At 48.6% G+C, this 16408-nt stretch overlaps 1 protein-coding gene across 2 annotated transcripts in view; it reads right to left on the reverse strand.

Moving 5' to 3' along the window:
- The window catches only part of LOC140406316 (autophagy-related protein 2 homolog B-like), a 226651-nt gene that overhangs the window by 167590 nt on the left and 42653 nt on the right, over positions 1-16408 (reverse strand). For both annotated transcript variants that reach the window (XM_072494440.1, XM_072494434.1), the window contains exon 14: positions 14541-14729. In XM_072494440.1, the coding sequence (XP_072350541.1) occupies positions 14541-14729 (189 nt within the window). The remainder of the gene's footprint in view (positions 1-14540; positions 14730-16408) is intronic.

The following is a 16408-nucleotide window of genomic DNA, read 5'->3' on the forward strand; positions in this document are numbered from 1 at the left end:
TTGAGGGATAAATACTACCTAGAACACTGGAGAGAATTCCCTTCCTTAGATAATTAGTGCTGTGGAGTCTATGACACTTATCCAAAACGTGTCATTGAAAGACAACACCTCCAGCAGTGTAGGGAGGGGGGAAAAAGGTTCCCCTTGTATCAGTATCCACCAACCAAGATCACTATCCAATGCCCTCTCACAGCAAGTGAATGACAGGTGAAGACAGAATTGTGTTTGGCTGTGATGGTCCTCATGGTTGAATAATATTGTCTCTTCTCACCCATGGAGAATAGTTACTTGGGAAAATTAGTAAAGAGCACCCTGCAACAGTATCACAATCATCGTCAGTGCTTTCAGTGGGGAACGGGGGGTGGGGGGGGGGGCAGGCTTGCAACAACTCAAACGTTCCCACACAGGATCTCTTCAAGCTGACCTCTTTAGGTTACAGGGCATTCATAGCTGCGCAAAAACAAAATGATTAGGGCCATGTACTTAAACCATCTTTACACTCAACAAAAATATTAAATGGAATGATGGAGGAGGCTTGGTTCATTTCAGTTTACAAATCCCTACATTTCATATTCCACTCCTCGTTTTCCCAGCGTCAGCTGCAAGGGGTGTTGAGTAGAGCATGGGAATGACACACCGGTAGGAGCTGTGCTAAAGACAGAGACAGAGGGGTGGAAAAAATAAGTTCCCCTTATTTTACAATCTGAGAGAGGGGTCACATAGGCATGTTTCTCAAGACACAAGCTCATCTGTTGCCACAGAACCACCTGGCTGTTGTGCTTTCTGTTGGGTAATAGCGCAGGTCAATTACACGGATAGTTTCCAATTCAGGTCACGCTGCAGTTTGAAATGGATAATATGAGCTCTGCAGAAGTGCCTTGGATATGGGCACGTCATTCCAGCCCCGCAATTACTAAACCACAGAATTAAAAAAACAAATTCTACCCATCCATTTAATCTCACTCACTGCCTCCCTGTACACTACCCTATAATGGAATCTGAAATCAATTTAGTCACAGTTGTAGGGCAATAAAAGCAGAAAATGCTGGAAAAGCTCATCAGGTCTGAGAACAGCTGTGGAGAGAAACAGAGTTAACGTCTCGAGTCCAGATGACCCTTCCACAATTGATTGATTTCATAGATTATCATAGAATTTACAGTGCAGAAAGAAGCCATTCGGCCCATCGAGTCTGCACCGGCTCTTGGAAAGAGCACCCCACCCAAGGCCAACACCTCCACCCCATCCCCATAACCCAACCCAACACTAAGGGCAATTTAGGACACTAAGGGCAATTTATCATGGCCAATCCACCTAACCTGCACATCTTTGGACTGTGGGAGGAAACCGGAGCACCCGGAGGAAACCCACGCAGACACGGGGAGGATGTGCAGACTCCGCACAGACAGTGACCCAAGCCGGAATCGAACCTGGGACCCTGGAGCTGTGAAGCAATTGTGCTAACCACTATGCTACCGTGCTGCCCTTATTGTCACATGTACCATAGTACAGTGAAAAGCATTTTTCTGCAGCCAAGGGAACGTACACATTAGACAAAAAGAATAATCAACAAAATACATCGACAAAATACACTCTAAGCGTTCAGTAGGTCTCAAGTAGGTTAACTGTATGTATTTATTAACTGCAAGAACTATGTACACATAAGACAGAGGAGCAGAATTAGGACATTCGGCCCATCGAGTCTGCTCTACTATTCAATCATGGCTGATATGTTTCTCATCCCCATTCTCCTGCCTTCTCCCCATAACCCCTGATCCCCTTATTAATCAAGAACCTATCTATCTCTGTCTTAAAGACACTCAGTGAATTGGCCTCCACAGCCTTCTGCGGCAAAGTGTTCCACAGATTCACCACCCTCTGGCTGAAGAAATTCCTCCTCATCTCGGTTTTAAAGGATCGTCCCTTTAGTCTGAGATGGTGTCCTCTGGTTCTATTTTTCCGACAAGTGGAAACATCCTCTCCATATCCACTCTATCCAGGCCTCCTAGTATCCTGTAAGTTTCAATAAGATCCCCCCTCATCCTTCTAAACTCCAATGAGTAAAAACCCAGAGTCCTCAACCGTTCCTCATACAACAAGTTCTTCATTCACATATACAGTGAAGGGAGCAAGATGGGAGCGGTCTCCATGCTTGCCTGTGCACAGAGCTCTGTCCAACATCAGACTGACACCTAGGGGTGGGGCATCTGGTCTCTTACATTGCTGTGTGTGTGGCACTGTACTCAGTCCCCTGCTAACCATTTATGTGCCAGACCCTTATACCACACCTCCCTCCCCCACCCCCCCCCCCTCCCCCAACAACAGCCCCCAAACCAATTCTTTATCCAAAGAATTTCAAGTTATTCTAGTTTATCCCTTGCATTGACATCATTATTCTTACCCCCATCTCGGATCGTGTTTTCGGGATCCTTAAGGGGGAGGGGGAGCAGCCCCAAGTCGTGGTCCACATAGGCACCAACGACATAGGTAGGAAAAGGGATAGGGATGTAAGGCAGGAATTCAGGGAGCTAGGGTGGAAACTTAGAGCTAGAACAAACAGAGTTATTATCTCTGGGTTGTTACCCGTGCCACGTGCTAGCGAGACGAGGAATAGGGAGAGAGAGCAGTTGAACACGTGGCTACAGGGATGGTGCAGCAGGGAGGGATTCAGATACCTGGATAATTGGGGTTCATTCTGGGGTAGGTGGGACCTCTACAAACGGGATGGTCTACACCTGGACCAGAGGGGTACCAATATCCTGGGGGGGAAATTTGCTAATGCTATTCGGGAGGGTTTAAACTAATTCAGCAGGGGGGTGGGAACCTGAATTGTAGCTCCAGTATACAGGAGGTTGAGAGTAGTGAGGTCATGAGTAAGGTTTCAAGGTTGCAGGAGTGTACCGGCAGGCAGGAAGGTGGTTTAAAGTGTGTTTACTTCAACACCAGGAACATCCGGAATAAGGTGGGTGAACTTGCGGCATGGGTTGGTACCTGGGACTTCGATGTTGTGGCCATTTCGGAGACATGGTTAGAGCAGGGACAGGAATGGTTGTTGCAGGTTCCGGGTTTTAGATATTTCAGTAAGCTTTCAGTCAGGGAAGGTGGTAAAAGAGGGGGAGGGATGGCATTGTTTATCAAAGAAAGTATTACGGTGGCAGAAAGGGCGTTTGATGAGGACTCGTCTACTGAGGTAGTATGGGCTGAGGTTAGAAACAGGAAAGGAGAGGTCACCCTGCTGGGAGTTTTCTATAGGCCTCCGAAAAGTTCCAGCGATGTAGAGGAAAGGATTGCAAAGATGATTCTGGATAGGAGCGAAAGTAACAGGGTAGTTGTTATGAGGGGCTTTAACTTTCCAAATATTGACTGGAAACGCTATAGTTCGAGTACGTTAGATGGGTCCATTTTTATCCAATGTGTGCAGGAGGGTTTCCTGACACAGTATGTAGATAGGCCAACAAGAGGCGAGGCCACATTGAATTTGGTACTGGGCAATGAACCAGGACAGGTGTTAGATTTGGAGGTAGGTGAGCACTTTGGAGATGGTGACCACAATTCGGTTACGTTTACTTTAGCGATGGAAAGGGATAGGTATATACCGCAGGGCAAGAGTTATATCTGGGGGAAAGGCAATTATGATGCGATGAGGCAAGACATTGGATGCATAGGATGGAGAAGGAAACTGCAGGATATGGGCACAATTGAAATGTAGAGCTTGTTCAAGGAACAGCTACTGCGTGTCCTTGAAAAGTATGTACCTGTCAGGCAGGGAGGAAGTGGTCGAGCGAGGGAACCGTGGTTTACTAAAGTAGTTGAATCACTTGTCAAGAGGAAGGAGGCGGCTTATGTAAAGATGAGACGTGGAAGATTCAGTTAGGGCGCTCGAGAGTTACAAGTTAGCTAGGAAGGACCTAAAGAGAGAGAGCTAAGAGGAGCCAGGAGGGAACACGAGAAGTCTTTGGCAGGTAGGATCAAGGATAACCCTAAAGCTTTCTATAGGTATGTCAGGAATAAAAGAATGACTAGGGTAAGAGTAGGGCCAGTCAAGGACAGTAGTGGGAAGTTGTGCGTGGAGTCCGAGGAGATAGGAGAGGTGCTAAATTAATATTTTTCGTCAGTATTCACACAGGGAAAAGACAATGTTGTCGATGAGAATACTGAGATACAGGCTACTAGACTAGAAGGGCTTGAGGTTCATAAGGAGGAGGTGTTAGTAATTCTGGAAAGTGTGAAAATAGATAAGTCCCCTGGGCCGGATGGTATTTATCCTAGGATTCTCTGGGAAGCTCGGGAGGAGATTGCCGAGCCTTTGGCTTCGATCTTTATGTCGTCATTGTCTACAGGAATAGTGCAAGACTGGAGGATAGCAAATGTTGTCCCCTTGTTCAAGAAGGAGAGTAGAGACAACCCCGGTAACTATAGACCGGTGAGCCTTACTTCTGTGTGGGCAAAGTCTTGGAAAGGTTTATAAGAGATAGGATTTATAATCATCTAGAAAGGTATAATTTGATTAGGGATAGTCAACACGGTTTTGTGAAGGGTAGGTCGTGCGTCACAAACCTTATTGAGTTCTTTGAGAAGGTGACCAAACAGGTGGATGAGGGTAAAGCAGTTGATGTGGTGTATATGGATTTCAGTAAAGCATTTGATAAGGTTCCCCACGGTAGGCTATTGCAGAAAATACGGAGGCATGGGATTCAGGGTGATTTAGCAGTTTGGATCAGAAATTGGCTAGCTGGAAGAAGACAAAGGGTGGTGGTTGATGGGAAATGTTCAGACTGGAGTCCAGTTACTAGTGGAGTACCACAAGGATCTGTTTTGGGGCCACTGCTGTTTGTCATTTTTATAAATGACCTGGAGGAGGACGTAGAAGGATGGTGAGTAAATTTGCAGATGACACTAAAGTCGGTGGAGTTGTGGACAGTGCGGAAGGATGTTGCAGGTTACAGAGGGACATAGATAAGCTGCAGAGCTGGGTTGAGAGGTGTCAAATGGAGTTTAATGCAGAAAACTGTGAGGTGATTCATTTTGGAAGGAATAACAGGAAGACAGAGTATTGGGCTAATGGTAAGATTCTTGGTAGTGTGGATGAGCAGAGAGATCTCGGTGTCCATGTTCATAGATCCCTGAAAGTTGCCACCCAGGTTGATAGGGTTGTTAAGAAGGCGTACGGTGTGTTAGCTTTTATTGGTAGAGGGATTGAGTTTCGGAGCCATGAGGTCATGTTGCAGCTGTACAAAACTCTGGTGCAGTTCTAGTCGCCGCTTTATAGGAAGGATGTGGAAGCATTGGAAAGGGTGCAGAGGAGATTTACCAGAATGTTGCCTGGTATGGAGGGAAGATCTTATGAGGAAAGGCTGAGGGACTTGAGGCTGTTTTCGTTAGAGAGAAAAAGGTTAAGTGGTACAAGATGATCAGAGGATTAGACAGGGTGGACAGTGAGAGCCTTTTTCCTCGGATGGTGATGGCTAGCACGAGGGGACATAGCTTTAAATTGAGGGGAGATAGATATAGAACAGATGTCAGAGGTAGCTTCTTTACTCAGAGAGTAGTAAGGGTGTGGAATGCCCTGCCTGCAACAGTGGTGGACTCGCCAACATTAAGGGCATTCAAATGGTCATTGGATAAACATATGGATGATGTAGATGGGCTTTACAGTGGTTTCACAGGTCGACGCAACATCGAGGGCCGTAGGGCCTGTACTGCGCTGTAATGTTCTATCTCATCACTTCAAGTCTCTGAGTTCATAGGTTCACGTGGTCTGTGAGTGGACAAACACTGCGCTCATCTCCATGTTGTTCTTCCCCGCTTCTTTCATCGTGTGGGCCATCACAATGCCCACTGTGAATCAAGATGACCTTCCCTGTTATGAGGACATGGGTTTTGGTAAGCTCACCTTTGGCTGTGTGGTGTGCTGTCGGCAATGGGCGACTGCTGCTAGATTCCAGCATCGTTTGTGGCACTGTCATGCTGGCTGGGGGTTGCAGCATTTGCTCTGCAGTCGCAATGTTGACTTCTTCAACAGTGATTGGAGCTGAAGGTTTAAGCTCTTCTGGTTGTTGGTTGCTCTCTTGTCTATCTTCCACTGGAGGCTTTGTGGTAATAATCTGAGTGATTGGTTGGTCTGCCCATTGAAGGCTTTCAGACACCCATAACAAAAACGGACAAACATGCTCTGTAAAGAGAGGCGACAGTTCAGAGTTGAAGTCCCAGTCAGGATACTCTTTCTTGTTGGAGCTCTCAGGAACTTGCAGTTCTGTCTAATTTACAACACAGTGGTTGTCTTGACATCTTCTGCATTTTTATGGGGATTCAGGGCTACACAAACATCTCTGCTCAAGAGAAAAAAGTTGCTTCTGGAGATCTACATCAGCTCCAAAATTTATTTGCCACCATACCTTGGTGGTTCCAGAACTATTCCCGTGATTAAAAGTTGGATTCCTCTGGGTCCACAGAGTGGTTTGTCTGTCTGTTGTTCGAAGCCAGGTCTCAGCCATGCTTCTTTGTTCGATAGGACCATAACACTCTCTCCAGGTGTCCAATTTAAAGTTTATGAGACGGCCATTGGCGAAAATGTCCATATTCCAACATAAAAATCCAGAATCTTTGACCTCACCCAAGAAGCCTGGCTGCGCCGCCTTGTGGTGTGCAGTCTTGAACCAATTTTGGGTCTTCTGTGCATTTAGATACTTTGGCTTTGCACAGTTTGCCAAGTGTCCAATTCTGTTACATTGAAAGCATTGGGCTGAAATTGCAGGACATTGATCTTGCCTGTGGAGGCGCTTTGTTCCATATGACTGGCACTGTCGCTCTAATGCATGGGTAGGGGATTGCTACCTTGGCCTGGTATTTCCCTGTTTCTGTGCCATTTAACAAACTGGACTGTGCTGTTTCCTTTGTACCACGGTTTACTTTCTCCTCTTATATAATGCTGTGCTGCACATGAAAATCGCTTATTGTCACAAGTAGGCTTCAAATGAAGTTACTGTGAAAAGCCCCTAGTCGCCACATTCCGGCGCCTGTTCGGGGAGGCTGGTACGGGAATTGAACCATGCTGCTGGCCTGCCTTGGTCTGCTTTCAAAGCCAGCAATTTAGCCCGTTGAGACTGCCCAATCTCTAGCTTTTACTCAGATCTTCCTTCGCATGTCCAAGAGTCCGTCTCTGCTACTCCTAGTATTTTATCCCTCACAAGTTCCGTTTTTTGGTCTCCGTATTTGCAGCCTTCAGCGATCCTGTATAGATCATTAATGAATGTGTCCATTAGTTCCCCTGACTGCTAGACACACTTATTAGTCCTTTCAAAGATTTTGCTGCTTCTTTGATTAGGATAAACATTAAATCATTTGAGTTCTTATTTAAATTTAGCAGATGATTCGTTGATTCCTTGTCATCTGCTACCGGGCTTGCTGAACAACGCAATCTGTTAACTTCTTATCAGAGTCTTTTTTATCAAACTTGAAGCAATCACATATCACAGGAATCACTGGCTGGTTTTGGTGAGATTCCTGGTGCTCATGCTCAGCCTTGGAAAATGTAGATCAAGTCGCTGCAGGCCTCTCCGTTTCAGTGCCGACGCTTTAGGGTCACAAAAGCATCAAATCCCAACCTTTCCTCGTCTTTAAAGTAGATTCTGCCAAATCAATTTTCATTCCTCTTGGAGGGAGCTCAGGTGCCTATTCGGGAATCGGATTTTTCCGACTGAGTTTTTAAAAAGGCAATTCCTGACCACTGGACTGTTTTTGAAAGTTTCTCACGACTTGCTGCATCCTGGAATTTAAAAGTTTGAACACACCCTTGCTCGGCCGGCTGATTCTGCACTCCGGGATTTCCTAGTGAGGAATTTTAACTATCTGCCTTCAGCTTTCAAGCGTTTCCCTGGCGATTTAACTCTGCACATCTGCTTCTTGAGCTTTTCTTCAGGTCAGAATGTTTCTTCAAATTCTTTAGTTTTGCAAGATTTTAGCTTTCCTCATCGTTTTTACAAGGTTTTGGGTTTTCCATTTGCTGCCACTGTGTTGTAGTGTATAGGATACTGCCCAGTGGATCTTTTTGTTTTAAAAAATATTTTATTGCATCAAACACAGTGGATCTTAATGAAGTTTTCATAGTCTAATGTAGGTTAACTGTATGTATTTATTAACTAATAACTTGGTACATATATACAATAATAGGAGCCGTCTCCATGCTTGTACACACAGCTCTGTCCAACACTAGACTGACCCCGAGGTGTGGATCGTGTGTTTTCGTACATCACTGTGTGAGCATTGTCATGATATCCATATTACCATATCATGGTGCAATCACACACACACTGATGGACAGGTAGACGGACCAACCAACACACACACAACATTACAGCCAATCACCAGTGAGAGCACACGCACTATAAAACAGGGAACACCACAGTTCCCGCTCATTCTACCAGGAGATAGCTCAGAGCACAGAGCTCACAGCGTGCCACTCAGACATACACCATGTGCTGAGTGCCTCTCTAAGATAGTGCTCGGGCTGGGTCCACAGGTTAACTGGTGAAGTACGAACCACAGCCAGAAGTTAACAGTTGTTATTGTACAGAATAGTAAAACAGAGTTGTACCATCTACAACCGTGTTGGTTCGTTTGTGTATCGGAACACCCAACACGACATGATACCAGGACTGGAAACTCGCCAGCGACTGTGAGACCTACCTGCACCTCTTCAGAGATCCGCCATCCTGCGCCATGGACACCATCAGCCCGCCGCAGCCGCTCAAAATCGCTGGAAATCTCGGCGTCAACTGGAAGCTGTTTAAACAGCGCTTCCAGCTCTTCTTAGAAGCCACAGACAGGGAGAATGCATCGGACACCAGGAAGATCGCCCTCCTCCTCTCCACAGCGGGGCAACATGCCATTCACATCTACAACTCCCTGGCATTCGCGGAAGGCGAGGACAAGATGAACTACAAGATGGTCCTTCTAAAATTTGAGCAACACTTCAGCGTCGAAGTGAATGAGAGCTTCGAGAGGTACCTCTTCCAGCAGCGCCTGCAGGGTAAGGATGAGCCTTTTCAATCTTATATGACACACCTCCGTATCCTCGCGCAGTCCTGCGGCTGTGAGGCCACCTCCGATTCTATGATTCGGGATCAGATAGTTTTTGGGGTCACCTCGGACACCCTATGCCAGCAGCTCCTCAAAATAAAGCGCCTCACCCTAGCCACCGCCATTGAAACCTGCGTCCTCCATGAAAACGCGACCAGCCGGTACTCCCAATTCCAGGCGGCCGAATCGGCACGGCAGGGGTCCTACGAGGACGAGCGGGTCCAGTCGATCGAGTTCCTCCCGGCCCGGACGAGGGCGGCCATTTCGCGCGCTTTCAGAGGCCTCCCACGCTTGTAAGCGCCAAGAGGGGACGTCGGCGCAGAGGGACGTGATGCGCAGGCGTGCTCAACACAGGACCGCACCATGCATGCGTGGTGGCGCAACGAACGCCATGACGCCACGACAACTGTGGATCCGCACACTTTAAGCGGCAACGTCCAGCCAAAACTAGACAATGCCTCCGCTGTGGCAGGATGGGCCGCTACGCTGCCTGCTGTCGAGCAGCTCAACCTGCCAATGCCCCCAATTCCGCCAGCCTCGCACGGACGTGCGGGCCATTCAGCCTCCATACACCGAGTCATACCCTGACGACGTACAGACCGGTGATACCGACGACCGGGAACCCTTCCGCGTTGCGGTAATAGACAGAAATCGGATGTCCCCAAGTAGGACCCACCAGCCGATGCCAGCGCACAGCGTTAATCCGGGCGATGAATGGTGTGCCACCCTAATGGTCAACCGATCAGCAATCACATTCCGCTTAGACACTGGTGCCTCCGCCAATCTCATTGCATGGTCAGCCTTCCACACCTTGAAGGTCAAACCATCGATTCGGCCATCCCGCTGTCAGCTGGTTAACTACAACGGAAACGTCATCCCGGCCACGGGGTCCTGCCAGCTCGAGGTTGCACACAATTCATACACAGCCACACTGTCTTTTGAGATAGTTGGATCCTCGAAGGACTCTCTGCTAGGCGCACAGGCGTGCAAGATCCTCCACCTCGTTCAGCGGGTACACACTCCGAAGGCACGTCCGATTTCCCGGATGCAGACTTTAGGGCGTAGCTCCACTCGCTCCTCGCCCACAACCAGGAGGCTTTCGAGGGCGTGGGCACACTGCCCTACACTTACAGAATACGGCTCAAACCGGACGCCACCCCGGTCGCATTCACGCACCTCGTAGAGTCCCAGCACCACTCAAGGACCGCCTCAAGCAGGATCTCTAGGACCAAGGAGTGCTTTCCCGGGTCACGGGCCTACGCCATGGGTCAGCTCCATGGTGTGCGTAAAAAAAGCCCTCTGGCGAGCTCCGGATCTGCATCGACCCGAAAGACCTGAACAATAACATGAGGGAACACTACCCCATACCCAAACGGGAAGAAATCACGAGTGAAATGGCCCGGGCTAAAATTTTTACAAAGCTTGATGCCTCAAAGGGTTTTTGGCAGATTCAGCTGGATCAATCCAGCAGGAAGCTGTGCACTTTCAACACTCCCTTTGGCAGATACTGCTACAATAGGATGCCGTTTGGCATCATCTCGGCATCCGAGGTGTTTCATCGAATCATGGAACAGATGATGGAGGGCATCGAAGGGTGCACGTCTATGTTGATGACGTCATCATCTGGTCCACCACACCACAGGAGCACATCAGTCGTCTCCAGCGTGTCTTTGCACGGATGCGAGATGAGGGCCTGCGCCTCAACCGAGCCAAGTGTTCCTTTGGCCAAACTGAGCTAAAGTTTCTGGGGGGCCACATATCCCGGTCAGGGGTGCTTCCGGATGCCAACAAAGTGGCAGCTATTGCTGCCATTCCGCAGCCGGCAGACAAGAAAGCAGTGCTACGCTTTCTCGGGATGGTCAACTTCCTGGGGAAGTTTATTCCCAACCTTGCCTCGCACACCACGGCTCTTCGCCACCTGGTAAAGAAGACTACGGAATTCCAGTGGCTGCCCGCACACCAGAAGGAATGGGAGGAGCTCAAGATCAAGCTTACCACCGCCCCGGTATTGGCGTTCTCCGACACTACTCGAGACACAAAGATCTCGACTGATGCCAGCCAGTCCGGCATTGGGGCGGTACTCCTGCAACGGGACGACACCGCATCATGGGCCCCGGTCGCCTATGCCTCGCGGGCCATAACCCCCACAGAACAGCGCTATGCGCAGATTGAAAAGGAGTGCCTGGGTTTGTTAACCGGCATCGCTAAATTCCACGACTATTCTTCCGCAGTTCACCGTGGAGACCGACCATCGCCCCCTGGTCGGTATCATACAAAAGGACCTCAACGAGATGACCCCTCGCCTCAAGCGCATTCTGCTCAAGCTCCGGAGGTACGACCTCCAACTTGTCTACACCCCGGGAAAGGACCTCATCATCGCGGATGCCCTGTCCAGAGCAGTGAGCACACCGCCCGAATCGGAGGGGTTCGTTTGTCAGTTCGACGCACAAGTAGCCTTCACATCGGCCAATCTGCCGGCTACTGATGCACGTCTGGCCCATATTCGCCGTGAGACTGCGGCTGACCCTCTTCTACAACGTGTGATGCGCCACATGACGGAAGGGTGGCTCAAGGGGCAGTGCCCACAATTCTACAATGTCCGGGACGACTTGGCCGTCATTGATGGTGCCCTTCTAAAGTTGGACCGGATTGTGATCCCACACAGCATGCACCGGCTTGTCCTCGAACAATTGCACGAAGGCCATCTCAGGGTTGAAAAGTGCAGGCGGAGGGCCCGAGAAGCTGTGTACTAGCCGGGCATCAGCGACGACATCGCCAACATGGTGCTCAACTGCTCCACCTGCCAAAGGTTTCAGTCAGCGCAACCTCCTGAGACACTTCAGCCCCATGAGTTGGTAACGTCCCCCTGGGCAAAGGTGGGTGTGGACCTCTTTCATGCGCTCGGCAGGGACTACATCATTCTGATTGACTATTTTTCCAATTATCCGGAGGTCATACGCCTGCACGACTCGACATCATCAGCTGTAATCAGAGCATGTAAAGAAACCTTCGCTCGCCATGGCATTCCGCTTACCGTCATGTCGGACAATGGGCCCTGTTTTGCGAGCCAAGAATGGTCTTCTGTTGCTGCTTCACACACGTGACGTCCAGCCCTTTGCATCCCCAGTCGAATGGCAAGGCGTAAAAGGGCGTCCATATCGTGAACCGGCTCCTCTGCAAGGCTGCTGATGCCGGATCTGACTTCCGTTTAGCCCTGCTGGCCTATCGCTCGGCCCCACTGTCCACAGGCCTCTCACCAGCCCAGCTGTTGATGGGTCGCACCCTCAGGACCACTGTGCCGTCCATTCATGTTCCTAAACCCGACCATGCTCCAGTACTGCAAAGGATGCGACAGCAGCGTGCTCAGCAGAAGGTGGCACATGACACTCGGGCAACTGATCTTCCTGCCCTGGCGCCTGGAGACAACGTCTGCATACACCTACCGGAGGATGGCTGGTCGGCAACCGCCGAGGTTCTCCGCCGCGTGGCTCCCCGCTCGTTCCTGGTTCGCATGCCTGATGGCTCCGTTCGTCGGCGTAATCGGCGGGTCCTTCGGCTGCTTCCGCGCTCGCTACGTGATCATGCACCGGTGCCACGCCCTCCTGTTGTCCCTTATGTCGACTTCGTTGAGCTTCCTGCCACTCTGCCTATTCCTCTATCGCCCGTGGATCCTGACCCACCGTTGAGGCGGTCAACCGGAATTCATTACCCACCTTCTAGACTGGACTTATGAGCCTGTTAGCACATTGGACTCACTGAATTGTTGTGCAATAATGTTAACGTGTTTCTTTGTTTTGTCGTTCCAGGAGTTCTCTTTCGATATTTTATGATTGCACTTGTTTTGTTTGTGGTACAACCTCGTTGCTATGTTACACCTGACACCTTCCTCTGTATATAGTTTAGCCTCATGTACATGTTGTAATTATTGCACACACACATACTCAGCCGCACTTAGTACACACCGATATTTATTACCATGTAGGCACATATCCTTGTGAAAAGGGGGGGATGTCATGATATCCATATTAACATATCATGGTGCAATCACACACACACTGATGAACAGGTAGACGGACCAATCAACACACACACAACATCACAGCCAATCACCAGTGAGAGCACACGCACTATAAAACAGGGAACAGCACAGTTCCCGCTCATTCTACCAGGAGATAGCTCAGAGCACAGAGCTCTCAGCGTGCCACTCAGACATACACCATGTGCTGAGTGCCTCACTAAGATAGTGCTCGGGCTGGGTCACAGGTTAACAGGTGAAGTACGAACCATAGCCAGAAGTTAACAGTTGTTCTTGTACAGAATAATAAAACAAGAGTTGTACATTTCTACAACCGTGTTGGTTCGTTTGTGTATCGGAACACCCAACACGACAAGCATTACTGTACTCAGTCCCACATTAACCCTATTTAGGGGCCGGTTTAGCACAGTGGGCTAAACAGCTGGCTTGTAATGCAGAACAAGGCAGCAGCGCGGGTTCAATTCCCGTACTGGCCTCCCCGAAGAGGCGCCGGAATGTGACGACTAGGGGCTTTTCACAGTAACTTATTGAAGCCTACTTGTGACAATATGCGATTATTATTATGATGCCAGGTCCTTATACTACACAGGCCGTGTACACTTCACTCTATCACGAGTCTCTACCCAACCATTTTAATCTGAACGGTGGAAAAAGCTCGAGGGATTGAATGACCCACTCTTAGTTCGTCAGGGAAAGTTCCATATAAACACAAGAGCAAAATACAGCAGATGCTGGTAGTCTGAAATAAAAACAGAAAACGCTAGAGATATTGAACAGGTCAGGCAGCCGAGAGAGAGGAACAGAGTTAACATTTCAGGTCTTGTAAATAAAGTCTAATCTCCAAATGCAATGAAACAATTCAGACAGAATATCTGTCCATCCTCACATTTCAGCTACTTAACTTGCTGGTTTAGCTCACTTGGCTAGATAGCTGGTTTGTGAAGCAGAGCGAGGCCAGCAGCGTGGGTTCAATTCCCGTACCGGCTGAGGTTATTCATGAAGGCTCCGCCTCCTCCTCAACCTTGACCCTCGCCTGAGGTGTGGTGACCCTCGGGTTAAATCATCACCAGTCAGCTCTCCCCCTCAAAGGAGAAAGGAGCCTATGGTCACCTGGGACTATGGTGACTTTACCTTACCTCCAGACATTCATAATCCCTCACTGGAGGGCATAAGAAGTCATCCCAACCTTTGGGAGTTGGGATCAGTCCAAATAGTCCGCTGAGGCGAGTTACGTTTAATCCCATTTTCTCGTCCCAAGATCGTTGGGCTGGAAATCCCATCAATTTTTTGCCTGATTATTTTAATCTCATGCGTTTTTGGTAGACCTGGGACAAAATTCCAATTGCTGCAGATCATTAGCATCAGGATGCAAGAGGAGGCAAGATTCCGAAGATTATTCCATAAATGTAATTGTCTCACAGCACTTACCTGGCTGATGTGCTTGTTGAAGGATGTGTACATATGTGATGCCATCATTTCGGTTGTGGCAAGTTTCTGAGGTTGCAATAAGGAGTTCAGCCTGTCCACAATGCTGATGTCCAATTCGGACTGAATCAAGCCGAGCTCAATTTGCAGCTCTGCCTTTGGTGGCACGGATGTCAGTCTACCTTGGCTGCCCTGGGAAAGAAAGAGCACATCAACCCAAAGTGGGCAATCACTAGAGAAATACTAGGTCAGACTTTTTACTAAAACCTCGAAAATTGATTGCAAAGTTTACAAAGGATCAGTGTGTATCAAGCCCCTCTGGCACACAAATGGCGTAGTTATCCATCAGCCACATCGGGCTGGATCACAAGCCCTTACTTTCCTCTGACAAAGCCACCACTGCCCCAGGATCACCCTGAAGAGCAGAGGTAACCATCAGCTTCTTCACTCTTCGCAATTGCAATGCCCTTCCTACATGACCACCAGCTCTCCCCACACCCACCCACTCATCATCAAGTCTCTAAACCAGAACGCAGTTAAAACCCGGTATTCCATGATGCACCATGTTACGCTCACACATTGTACCGACCTTTGTTGACTGACATTGGTTGCTGGTTTCCCAACATCCTTCTGTTTAATCCCTCCTTGGCCTCCCCATTTCCGAACAGTGTGACCTCTCTCAAATCTGCAATCCCCACCAACCCTGTTGCTCGGACTCCTGCTTTTTATGCATTTGCTCCCATTGATTCTCGTACCTTCAGCTGCCTAGGAGCCATGCTCCGAAATTCTCTCACTAACCCTCTCCTCAAAACCTACCCCCTGACCAGATTTTGTTAACCCCCCCCCCCACCCCAAACAACTCCTTCCTTTATCTCAGCATCTACTGTACTGTCTTGTCTCTTAACAGCCCCAGGACATTTTTCAATGTTCAGGACACTATATAAATGCAAGTTGTAGTTGAATGCGTCTCCCCCCGGCCCCTGCAAAAACTAATACATTGTTGCAGATGTTGACATATTTCTGGGGACTTGCCCTAACTTTGGAATGATGGCATTAGTTACCCGAGAGTAAACAAGACTTATTATTTCAGGAAAATGTTTACTAGTAAATATACAGCAACAAAATTAACACGCTAATAAATCACATCCCCTGTGACCAGGCCAGGCAGGGCAAAGGTGTAAGTAAACACTGAATCAGCTTACACATCAGGATGGGTTTCTTTTCACAGAGCATAGTGGGAAACTCATGCAGTGAACGCTGATTCGCAGAATTCCTTAAGTGTTATCTGGGTCTGTTTCTGGCTGGGCTGAGACCACCTCATACAAAAGGTGGGCACTGTGTAACATTGAGGTTCGATCCCGGTTCTGTCCGTGTGGAGTTTGCACATTCTCCCCGTGTCTGCGTGGGTCTCACCCCCACAACCCAAAGATGTGCAGGGTAGGTGGATTGGCCACGCTAAATTGCCCCTTAATTGGGAAAAAAAAGAATTGGGTAGTCTAAATTTGTTTAAAAAAAAACATTAATCAGTACCAGAGTGATCTCCTGGACTGCTTCTGATCGCCTTGAGGTGGTCAGAGGAATTTTTCAGAGCTCACGAAAGGCACTAGATAAACGTGGTTTTTCCTTTGTTACTTCGTGTGCAAGCTTACTCGGGAAGAATGGACACTTACAACCACCACCAAGTTGGATTCATGGCCTGAGCAGTGGGAGACGGTGGGACAGATTTGTAACTTGTTCTTTAGGTATAAAAACTGTGTTGCAAATAGGCTGCCCATTAGCAACATCTGCCCGATTTTCATTCCCACGAATCGGAAAATGTGAGTTTTACACCTGGACAGAATATCTATTCCAATGTCTTCCTAAGAGTTCTG

This window comes from Scyliorhinus torazame, chromosome 2, assembly GCF_047496885.1.
Source record: "Scyliorhinus torazame isolate Kashiwa2021f chromosome 2, sScyTor2.1, whole genome shotgun sequence".
NCBI lineage: Eukaryota > Metazoa > Chordata > Chondrichthyes > Carcharhiniformes > Scyliorhinidae > Scyliorhinus > Scyliorhinus torazame.